The sequence below is a fragment of the Miniopterus natalensis genome, chromosome X, assembly GCF_054644295.1.
Source record: "Miniopterus natalensis isolate mMinNat1 chromosome X, mMinNat1.hap1, whole genome shotgun sequence".
Classification (NCBI taxonomy): Eukaryota; Metazoa; Chordata; class Mammalia; order Chiroptera; family Miniopteridae; genus Miniopterus; species Miniopterus natalensis.
In genome coordinates, this window is record NC_142103.1 from 16,831,232 (window position 1) to 16,843,575 (window position 12,344).

Sequence of the window (12,344 nt, forward strand, 5' to 3'; positions counted from 1 at the left end):
AAGCTATTCTTTGATAAGTGTATGGCTGGCTGAAGGCTGGTTTTAAAAGAAAGCTCTCCATGTCTTAGGAGGTACTGTAGTATTTATTAAACATGCAGTATTCACTCAAATGTAGCACTCACTAAATTAAAAAAATAAGATTTTTATAGGCAAATAAACCACAAACAAAATTATATTTCAGATATTTTTTATTTCTTCAAATTTGTTATCAGGAGTGACTGAAATAAAAAATATAATTGAGTCCCATCATCATCATGGAAATGGCTTTAAGAGAAAACTGGTCAGATGAATATTATTGCTTCCCATTTTCAACCAGTAAATAGTTGCCACTGAGAAACAGACAACCAACAGTCTGTCAAGAATGCTCAAAGATATGTTACATAATACAACATGCCTGTTCACGGGGGTTGGGGGAGGAAAGACTAGGAAATAATTTATGTGAACTTCTTGATTTCATCATACAAGACAAGCACAAAAGCACCACCCATGCCTCTGAGAACATTGGACCATGCACCCTTGAAAAACGCTTTGCCTCCTTCATCACGAGCAATCTTCCTCCAGCAGTCAAGCGTGCCTGTGTACATGATATCAGCTGCAAAGAAGACAGACATGGAGTTGGTGACAAAAGGCTGATTTACTGGACTAAACCAGAGCCCCACCTCTAAGAGCTAACCGTTGTTTTTTTTTTAAACCCAACATTAACAGGTTAGCCTGGGAAATGCTGAAATATTAATGCTGTGACTAGAGAACAGCAATATGTAGACTCCCCGTTGGACTTAACCTGTAATGCCACTTAAGCACCCTCATTCATAGGCATCCAAAGGGCCCAGGCAAAGGCAACTGCAGTATGTAGCAGACACAACCCCACCCCATGTTCTAAACAGACTGCCATTTCACAGGTCAGGCATCGCTAGTTTATGCCCATGCCCCACACCCTCTTCTGCTCAAGGGGAACTTACTTCCTTTGCGCCCTGACTGCATCATCATGCGACGACGAACAGTGTCAAATGGATAGGAAGTCAATCCAGCCACTGCTGTCACAGACTGTGCAATCATCCAGCTGATAAAGATGTGAGTATTCTTGGGATCTGGAAGCATTCCTGAGAATAGGAAAAAGACGCCTTTACCAGAAAGCAGAGTTTTTACTGACTTGTTTTCCACATCCTCCCAACATCTCATCCGGTCACAAGGATTGTACTGGATGACCTTAGCTGCCTTCAGCAATTACAAAAAAACCTCTGGCTCCTGGAAAATTAGGAGGGCATAATGATCTCCTAAATTGTCCCACAAGAACACAGCTTCAAAGCACATAGCCAACTTACCCTTTGCAGTGTCATAGACACCGAAGTAGGCAGCTCGGTAGATGATAATACCCTGCACAGACACATTAAAGCCTTGGTACAGGCCCTTAAGCCCATCAGATTTGTAGATCTTAACCAGGCAGTCACCGAGGCCTTTGAATTCCCTTTCAGCTCCAGCTTTGCCCACATCAGCTGCTAGACGGGTACGGGCAAAATCAAGAGGATACACAAAACACAAGGAGGTGGCCCCAGCGGCACCACCTGATGCCAGATTCCCTGCAAAGTATCGCCAAAACTGGGCTCTCTTGTCCACATCACCCAGGAAGATCTGCTTGTATTTATCTTTGAAGGCAAAGTTGAGAGCCTGGGTGGGGAAGTATCTGATGACATTGGCCAGGTTACCACGCCAGAAGGACAGGACTCCCTGCTCCTTGGGGATACGAACCACACAGTCTATAATGCCCTTGTATTGCTTATCTGCAGTGATTTGCTTGCTGGCATGCTGCACCTGAGAGACAAGGAGACCAACAGGGAGAGTTGTAACCATGGAGAAAGGAAAAGGGAAGAGAGTATATCATCTCATTCACTTCGATTTAAGTTTAGCCTCCCCATTGAGTCTTCTGTATCACAGTCTGGACCCTCCTAGCCCTCTCACAGCTGTCCTAGGTGGAAGAGGTGACCGGCATCATTACAGGTATTAAGCCTCCACCCCTTTGGGTGGGGAGCGGGCACGCTCAAGTGGACCCGTGCCCTTTAGACCTGGGAGAAAGGTCAGACCCAGGTTCAGAGGCATTAAGGCGAGTCCCAGGTAGGGCACGGTCACCTTGGTGACCAGGGCCTACGCCTCGGTTCTCCAAAGCCGCTTCCCTCCCGCTCCACCCCAACTCTTCTCCTAGAGGTGACCCGCGGGCCACCAGGCCCCTTCCCCGTCCGAGTGCGCCCTCTAGAGCCGGAACGTGGGAGCGCGCCGCGCAGGCCGGCAGCCGGGGCGCGCCGGCGGCTGCGCGGAGGCGGAGGCGGACGCAGCAGGCACACGCGCTTCCCGGCGCGGGCTTCCGGCCGGGCAGGAGCGCGGCCGCTCTACCGGCCGCGTGGCTTCCCCAAGGCTGTGATCTCCTTGCGGCGACCTTGAAGTCTCCGGTAAGGCTAGGTGTTCGCCGGTTTCCAGGCTTTGCCCTTGACCCGAAGGCCCGGGGAGACAGCTAGCCACTGCCGGGCACCCCTGGCCGAGTTCACGGCCTGTGGGGTGCCGAGGCCCCGGCCTTCGTCACCTCCTCCCTCCACCCGTGACCCTTTCCTAGATCTGCAACTTCAGATCACTAAAGAGCCTTCCTCAAGTCTGCCTTTTGGTCCGCCTCTGTGGCCACCCCGGCTCCCACGCTGCCACTTCCCGACCCTATCTGAAGACTTCGCGCTCCCCCCCCCAATCCCTGGGCGCCACTTTCTGCGCGACCCTCTTCCCGTCCCCTCCCCCACTTCCTGGTCAGGCTCTCTGGTCCCAGGACGTACCTGCAGCAGCAGCTTGACCCGCTCAATGGGCGCTACCGCTGTCTTGGAGATGGCTGCGGCCACTCCACCTGCCAGGAAGTCCTTGGCAAAGGACACGGCGGCATCTGTCATGTTGAAAGGAAAGCAGAAGCTGGCGACCGCGGGCCTAGGATCGTAGCCGGCTGGACTCCGGGACTCTGGGGCGGAGCGAAGCAAATGGCCGATATATATACGCGGAGCCGGCGCCCCGAGGCCGGCGTCGGAGGCGTGGCTGGCGGGCTGGCGGCGCGCTGCGCCTGGGGACCGCTGAGTGGCCGGGCGCGGCGGGGGAGGAGCCGCGGAGTTCGTCCGGGGCCGCCCTCCCGGCTGCTCGGCTTTTGCTGACCTGCCTTGAGGGAGGGGCGGCCCTAGGGAATACCCGGGATTCGGACGCTGGACCCTGGGAGCGGGGAGGGACGCTGAGGTCACCAGGTGCCTGGACAAAAACCTCTGGAGCAGGGCCGGGACGAGGGTGAGGCGCAGGATTTAAGGGAATGGCAACAAACAAAAGACACAACTCGGTAATCAAGATAAATAATCTGTAATGCAACATTTTAAAATTTTAATACAAACTGCAGCCCGCTGGCCCGTCGCCTGTTTTAGTAAACAAAGTTTCATTGGAGCTCCCGGGCCTGGGATTAGGGTGAGACAAGTGAGGCAGGGTCATACAAATCTGGGGGGTGTGTATCCTGTCTTTATTTTAAATTTTGATAATTCATCGTGAATTTTTCAATTATTTTTGAATTCTTAAAAGAGTGCCTTAAAAATCACTTATTTTGCTTACTAAGTTATTTGGCGGCCCTTGAATTTTGAGCCAAGGCAAGTGCTTCCTCACTCTAGACCTGGCACTGCCCTGAAGTTTTGTGGGTGAAACCAGAGGAAATTGGGAGGAACAGCATAGCTGGGACACTGTCAATGTGCTCCAGAACCGGGTTTGCAAATACAGTTTAACAAAGATCTTGCTGGGTGAGAATTGGCAGAGGAGAGTCCAAAGGACTTGGCTGGGGGTGGGGAAATTATTGTAGCCAGAAGCCAAATACGGAGGTTGTACAGGAAAGGTTAAGGGGCTGTGTGAACTAGGTTGGCATTTGGCTTCCCAGACTCCAGGTAAAGTCCTCTTGGATTGAGTAGATTCCTGAACTCCAAAAGAGTGTAGAGGAATCATTAGATTTAGATTGAAGACCGTTGTGTCAATGGACAAGTGCTTACTGAGCCCCTTAATCCCTGCGCTGGGTAAGCTTTTGCCACACGTGTCCTACTTGTGTTTGAACGCACTCTCTCAGGTTCAGAACAGGAGCCAAGAGTTAATCAGAAATCCTGTCTAAATGATCACAACAATGTTTATAAGACTAAGGGTAACTCCTGAAAACTCCAATTGCAGCTGAACCCTAGGTGTCCAGCATGCTGAAGACGGGTGTATCCCTCACTTTCCTTTCCTCCCCTCTCCCACCTTCTCCAAATCTTTCCATCAAAGGACCGGATTCTAGGGTTCCTCCAGGATTGTCAGGTCCTTTAAATATACTTTGCAATTTGCTAGCCCTCCCGAGAACCCTAGCAACCCAACCCGAGGAGCACGCATCACAAGTGTTCAAAGAAGAGCAAGTTTTGGGGGGTATCTTTGACCTGTGTTCATGAGAGGCTGCTAATTTTCTCAGTAGCTGATTGTAATTAGTCATTCATGTGGATGCAAAACCTTGATGTACAGTTTCAGAGAATGATACAGTATATTCTTTGAAAATGATAGTCACTCCTCTACTTCTACTAGGGAGAGAATTAACAGGTAAAGCAAAACTACAGAGCATTTTATTTAGAGGGAGGTGGTTTTTAGAACACATTTCAAAATAAAATTCAAAACCTTTCTAGTTTGAACCCTTCTGATTAATGCATTTTATTCAAATGTTAATTACTCTTTGAAATGCAGGTCTATCGCTTATCTACCCCCTTTCTACCTCTCAAGGCCACACCTGCTACTCCCTTGGAGCATGAGGTCCCCATTGTATTCTATTCCGATTCCTTTTACAGTTTCAAGCACTTCTTTTCTTGCTCTGGTCCGATTTCTATCTCTCCACAAAAATAGTCAAATAATTACATAGAAATTTTCCCTTCTCAGTCTTTGGGTACCTAAATGTAGTTTTACTGAAGATGAAATATAAGATGGGCCATTTAAAAGCAACTTCATGCTATGGCTTGGTATTTTTCCAAATCCACTGTGAACTGGAGCTCTCCTAGTTGCCTATGAGCAGGTGTACTTGAAGGAGTCAGATGTTCTAAAAAGTGTCAAGGTCATGGAAAACAGAAAAACTGAGGAACTATCACGGATTAAGAGAGACTAAGGAGAATGACAGCTTAATGCAATGTGTGATCCTGGATTGGATTCTGAACAAGAAAATGGATACCGGGCCCTGGCCAGTGTGGTTCAGTGGTTAGAGCAACAGTCCAAGTATCGCAGGGTCTTGGGTTTGATATGCATTCAAGAGCACATACCTGGGTTGCAGGTTCAATACCCGGCGGGAGGCAACCAATTGATGTGTCTCACATTGATGTCGTCCGTCGTCATCGTCCTTGTGCGCCCCCCCATCCCTTCCACTCTCTCTAAAAAATCCACTCTCTCTAAAAATCAATGGAAAAAATATCCTTGGGTGAGGATTAACAACAACAGCAAAAAGAAAATGGACACTGCCTGGCCGGGCGTGGCTCAGCGGTTGAGCGTCGACCTGGGATCCAGGCGATTGGGGTTCGCTCCCCGGTCAGGGCACATGCCCGGGTTGCGGGCTGCAGCCGATCAATGACTCTCTCATCATTGATGTTTCTATCTCTCTCTGTCCCTCTCCTTTCCTCTCTCTGAAATCAATAAAGATATATTAAAAAAAAAGAAAAGAAAAAGAAAATGGACTGGTGGGGGACTGTTGGTGAAATTTGAATATCTGTGAATTAGTTTTAGTATTTTACCAATACTATTCTTAGTTACAGTGGTTATGTAAGGTGTTAACATTTGGAGAAGCTGAGTGAAGGATATATGGAAATTCTTCATACTGTTTTTTGGCAACACTTTTTTTTTTGTTATGTCTGAAGGTTAAAAAAATTAAAAAGTAAAAAGAAGAAAAAAGAAACCAGTAGCGAGAGCCCAGGAAAAGAGAGACTAATATTAATGATAATGATGTTGATAATGACATATGGCTGGTCAATTCATTAAAAATGGATTCCTCCAGTGAGGCATAGTCGGAGTTCTGTGTTAGTAACTACTGTGTTTCTGGAAACAATGTAGACTACAAGTGTAATTAAGAAAAAGGAACTAAAGCTAAGGCAGTGGCTAGTAATTCTCAAGAAAAAAACAAGGAAGAGGGTCAGAAATGATACCTAAGGCCTCAGTTAGTTGTACCAACACCCAGAATATGAGTATTAAAGTGAATGTAAAATGTTAATACAGGCAGGAAAACAATTTTATAGGTATTATTCAAACTTGGTAGAATGGGACTTCTGACTGGCATCTGGAAAAGGAAGGGTAAACCTGTTCAGGGAGATACCATATAAAAGGAGAGCAGAGCAATAATATATCAAGAAGGCATAACCAGTAATTCATTGCCTGGGGGGTGAAAAACATTCAGTGAAAATGAAAGGGAGAAATGAAAGTGATTGTAGATAAAAGTTCTGAATAGTACTTCATAAAACCATCACATAGGCGAGATATAGTGATCAGAGACATAAGCCATCCAAGATCTGCTGCAAGTTTGATTATTCCAATAGCAACACATTAGATAAAGACTCTCTTGCTGATAATTATAGTTCTCAGAAGACTGAAGAAGCAGAGAGAGGAAATTGCTAAACTGGACTTAATCCTGATAATAAATAAGAAAGATCTGGTTAGCAAAGTAAAAATGTCAAGAATCTTGGGGAAACTGACCATGCCATCTGGATCTGTTAAGCAAAAGAATGCTAGGCATGGTCAGATGGGTTAACTAAAGTGTGTGTGTGTTTGTGTGGGAGGGAGAGAGAGACAGAGAGAGAGATCAAAAGGAACAGAGAAAAGATAAATATGATCTTCTGGCCAAGCATCTAAAGAGAAAGATAGCTCAAGAGGGCAAGAAATTCCAAAGATAAGAACTTAGAAAAAGTTCATTGAGAAATTAAAAAGGGAGAGAGATCTAATAAACTAAAGTGTCCTCACAGATTATTCTCTGATGAGCTTAGATTTTGAAATACATATGTAGATGACAGAAGGAGGGCTAGGTTTTCAAGGAGGAAGACCAAAGTGTATCATAGACCTCTAGGAACTGAGTCAGAAGGGCCTAAGGCCAGAGTAAACCCAGGCTTATAAAACAAGAAGGGCCACATAAAGGGTTCCAATGCTCTATTTAGTGCAGGATATTTAAGGATGAGGAGCTACAGCTTAAAGTAGCATTGTTGGAACTGGGGGGTCTTAGTTGACTGTGAGGTGACAATGCCAAAAAATTCTGATGAGTATTGAGTTGGGCCAAGAGGATGGTGGTGAACTGATCAGGTGGACTTTCGGTCCCACTTGGGCCTCTGCTGGTTGGTCCATAGAGCTTTATGCTTTCTTCTGGATGCCATGTTTAAAGAGGACATTAACAGACTGGAACATTCAAAGAAGGCAGTCAGGAAAGGGAAGTGTCTATAAATCTCGTCATATGAGAAATGGCTGAATGAATGAGAGATATATTTAATGGGGAAAGAGCTTTGGGTGAAGGAGGGACATCCTGTTTCATAACTGAAGGACTCTCAGGTAGAAGAGAATTAGACATTCTATATGGAGTCATCACCAGTTGGTAGAAGTTTCATGAAAGTAGACTTCAGCTGAACAAGAAATAACTTTCTAAAATACCAGCTACTTAAAGGTGGAATGGGTTGCTTTATGATGTGGGGAACTCTTTGTTGATGAAAATGTTAAGAGTGGATTTGGCCACTTGTTAGGGACACTGAAGAGGAGATTGCTGTGTTGGCTGGAGAGTTCTACACCCAATTCTAAGATGCTATGGCTATATGCTTTTGTATCTGTGAGACTGAATTGGACTTGAGCATCTGAATTTGGGAATCTGGGACAAAATAAAAAAAGAGATAATTTAGCCCAGTGGTCAACGGGGTGGGTTCTGGAGTCAGACTGCTTGAGTTCAAATACTGGCTCTGCCCCTTGCTGTCAGGCCTTGGGTAAGTTACTTAACCTCTCTAAACTTCAGTGTCTTCAGGTATAAAATGGGAATGAGAATAATACTGTAGGGACAATGACATGAGGTAATATATGTATAGACAAAGTCTGGTACATAGTAAGCATTCCATACATGTTAGATTTCATTAATACTAAGAAAAATGCTAATGACCAGCCACTCCGCCCCTGTTTAAGAAGGATACTAAGCCAGTTCTCCATCCTTGGTAAGGGCCCCACCTATAATCTGGTAACCATATCAGAGCCCATATAAGCAGGATTTGAGCCTCTAAGAAGTACCCAGATCAAACGCTCTCAGTTCTCAGACCTGGCTTGCATTTGCAATATGGAAGATCCTAGCATCACACTCGTGTTGGTGGTGTGATTACTGAGGAGGAGACAATGCTCGTTTGTGGGCCAATCTTGTTGTCTGCAGTCTCTCACTTCAGTTTCCAGAGCAGTCTTGCTCACGTCCAGTTTTTAATCACATCACCTATGTTGCTCAAGAAACCAGTGACTCCTCTTTGCTTAGTGGGTCAAACGTAAGCTCCTCCGCCCAGCATTTGAAGCCCTTTTCTCTCTCCCTGCCCCAAGGATTTCACTTCTGGCCCCTCTGGGCAGGCTTAGAAATTCCAGCCCTGGGATAACTGCTTAAAACAAAACAGCAGTCTTATTGAGGTATCACACAATAAAACTGTACATATTTAAAGTGTACAGTTGCTAAGTTTTTTACATACATATACACCTCTGAAACCATCACAGTTAAGATAGTAAACATATCCATCACCACCCTCAATTTTCTTGTGCTCCATTGTAATCCCTCCTCTCCCAAGCAACCACTGATCTGCTTTCCATCACTATAAATCAGTTTATCTTTCCTAGAATTTTGTATCAATGGAATCATAAAGTATGTACCCTTTGGGGGGTAGATCTGGCTTCTTTCCATATATATTGAGATTCATCCATGCTTTTTGTGTATCAATAGTCAGTTCCTTTCTCCTACTATGGATATATCACATGTTGCTTCTCCATTCATCACTTGATAGACATTTGGGTCATTTCCACTTTTTGCCTATTATGAACGATGCTGCTATAAACATGCCTGTACAAGTTTTTATGTGGACATATGTTTTCCTTTCTCTGGTGTATATACCTAGGAGTGGAATTGCTAGGCCATATGGTAACTCCATGTTGACTCACTTGAGGAACTGCCAGACTGTAAAATGACTGTAGCATTTTACATCCCCCAACAGCAGGGTAGAAGAGTTCCAGTTCCTCTACATCTTGCTTGAGGCCTTTCTTTTGCCACCATCCCCTCAATGTCATTTTTTGTTGCTTCCCCCTCCCCCAGGAGTTTCTTGCCATCCACTCCTTTGGCGGTCTCATTCAGTCTCTTGGCTTTAAAGGCCATCTATCTGCTGATGACACCCAAATTTCTGTCTCCTGTCACCACTCTCCCCTGAACTCCAGACTTGTCCCAGTTTGCCCAGGACTGTTCTGGTTTATGCTTATTATTCTGACATTAGACATTATTATTAATAGTGTCCCGCTTTATTAGCTTTCTATTGCTGCCATAACAAATTCCTGCAAACTCAGTGGCTTAAACAAGACAAATTTATTATCTTACAGTTATGGAGATCAGAAGTCTGATGTGGGTCTCACTGGGCTAACATCAAGGTGTCTGACTGGAATGTGTCTCTTTCTGGAGGCTGTCAGGAAAAGTCTGCTTCCTGGCTCATTCAGGTTGTTGGCTGAATTCGGTACCTTGTGGTTGTAAGACTGAAGTCCCCATTTCCTTGTTGGCAGTCAGCTGAGGGTTATTCTCAGCTTCTAGAGGCCATTCCCATTCCTTAACTCCTGGACACCTTTGTCTTCAAAGCCAGCAGTGGTGAATCAAGTTCTTCTCATGTCCCATTCCTTCTGCCTCTTGTTCTGTCCCACTCTTCCACCTTTCTCTTCCAATTTTAGGGACTTGTGATTAGATTGGGCCCACCCAGATAAACCATGATAATCTCTCCATCTTAATATCCTTAACCTAGCCTTAGCCAGTTTGGCTTCATGGTTAGAGTGTCAGCCTGTGGAGTGAAGGGTCGCGGGTTTGATTCTGGTCAATGGCACATACCTTGGTTGCAGGTTCGATCCCAGGCCCCTGTCAGGGCATGTGGGGGAGGCAACCAATGGATGTGTCTTTCTCACACTGATGTTTCTCTCTCTCTCCTTCCCTCAACCTTAATCACATCTGCAAAGTCCCATTTGTAACATAAGGTAAATGTTCACAGGTCCTAGGTATTAGGGTGTGGACACCCTTGGGGGGGTGTCATTATTCTGTCTACCACAACTGGTTTGGACAATTACATAAACAGTCTGTGCTCCAGACAACTGTCTACTTGGATTTCTCATGGGCATTTTGAATTTAACATGTCCAGAAGAGACCTTTTAATTCCTTCCCCACCAAAACTCTGGCCCTCACCAGTCTTCCTCACATTAGTAAATGTCAACATTATCTACCTTGTTAGTCAAGTCAAAAGCCAAAAACCTAGGTGTCATTTTGATTCCTTCCTTTTATTCCCTACATTCAGTCACTCAGTAAATCCTGCTGAGTCTAGCTCCAAAATATGTCTTGAACCCATTCACTCCTCTCCATCTTTATTGCTACTATTCTAGTCCAAGCCATCATGTCTTACTTGGACTTTGTAATAGTCTCTTAACTGGTCTTCCCACTCACAGCCTCGCTTCCCTCCAATCTATTATCCACACAGCAATCAGAAGGAAATTTTAAAAATGAAATAATTGAATCTGCTGTACATAAAAACCTTCAAAGACTCTCCACTGCATTTAGAGTAAAATTTAACTTCTTACTATGGCCCAAATGGCCACATATGATCTGGCTCTCTACCCAACCTCATCTCAGACACTCTCTCACTCACTCACTGCCCACACTCACCCATTTTCTGTTCACTAAGTCTTTCCCCACTACCAGCACCACTTTGGCACCTTCTGCTTTCTCAGGCAGGAATGTTCTCCCTAGTTCTTTGCATGGTTGGCTCATTCTCACCCTCCAGGTCCCATCTCAAATGTCACATCTCAGAGTGGCCTTCCCTGGCTCCCTGATTTAAGATATTTCCTTCACTCCCACAAAGGTCTCTAACAAAGTGCCCTGTTGATTTCCCTCATAACATTATAATCTGTAATTACGTAACTTATGGATTCATTTATTTCTTTATTGACTGCTGCTTTCACTCAGCTGTAAGCTCCAGAAGGGCAAGGACCTTTCTGACTTATGTACCACTGTGTCCAGAGTGCCCCGCAGCTGAATAAATGCATGAGACCGGTCCTCTTACTCTATCCCAAACAACTTTTGCTTGCCTCCATCTCCGTGACACTGCACATGACCTGCCTTCAGCCTGTAATGCCCTCCAACTTATTCCTGACCAACCAGTATCCTCTCACTTCCTTCAAAACTTAGTTCAAGACTCACTACTTCCAAAACCCCTGCTCTTTACCGGCCCCTCTCACCTGATGATCCTGTTAATCATTGATTCAGTGAGTGTACACAGAACCCCTTAGCAGTCTTGCAAACAGCTGTTACCACATTATCATGCCTTTGCTTGTGTTTGCTCTGTAATCATAGCCATTTCATGTATGTAGTAAGTTTTGTTCCCTAAGACTGTATATTACTCCTGGGTCAATATTGCATCACACTTTATATAATTCTCCTAAAGTGCTTAGTCCAGCGTGGTGCACACTGCCAGCCATAAAGCAGAACACTCCCTTCATACTGCTGAGAAAATGCAAATAGCTGCAAGTTCATTTCAGGGACAGAGCTAGAGTTTTAAGAGTTGTTTTGAAGTTATAAAAATGAGACATTTGCTTTTCCTTCCTTCCTTCATTTAAAAAAAAAAAATCAATACAGCTGCTCAGAAAACATTCCTGTGTGTGGCAATAGCAAGAGCTTAGCTATTTCATCACACCTGTGGAAGAATGCACAGAAGGTGTTGATATGAGGTAAGTAACCCGAAGTTAGGATTTTAGATTTAGTTAAAAAAAATTTTTTTTGCAGCTTTCAGAATTTGAAAAAGTTGTTCACCTCAAGGGAAATAAAGAATAACAGACGAACTGTTTGCTCTGGGTAAAGAGTTGCCACCCTCCAAACTCTAACAGATTGGGCTACAGATGAGATTTTCATGTGTCTATTAACTGCTATTCGCCATAAAACACTAGCTGCCACGGCAACTGGAAAAATGAGTTATTTTGGTATATTTCAGTAGACCAAGGTTCTTAGAGTTGAAAGATTTTGGCCAGTATATATTTAACCACCGTTTTAAAACTCAGATTAGTAATAAATGACCAACACATCA

The 12,344-nt window shown here is 44.8% G+C and overlaps 1 protein-coding gene across 1 annotated transcript; it reads right to left on the bottom strand.

The window, feature by feature from the left end:
• Nucleotides 1-226: 226 nt before the first annotated feature.
• SLC25A5 (solute carrier family 25 member 5) lies at nucleotides 227-2,992 on the bottom strand. Its single transcript, XM_087813651.1, has 4 exons — nucleotides 2,811-2,992; nucleotides 1,323-1,809; nucleotides 960-1,100; nucleotides 227-592 (listed from the first exon to the last, which is right to left on the bottom strand). The coding sequence occupies exons 1-4, from the start codon at nucleotides 2,919-2,921 to the stop codon at nucleotides 435-437; spliced, it is 897 nt and encodes a 298-aa protein (XP_087669777.1). The 5' UTR covers nucleotides 2,922-2,992; the 3' UTR covers nucleotides 227-434.
• Between the last annotated feature and the right edge of the window lie 9,352 nt (nucleotides 2,993-12,344).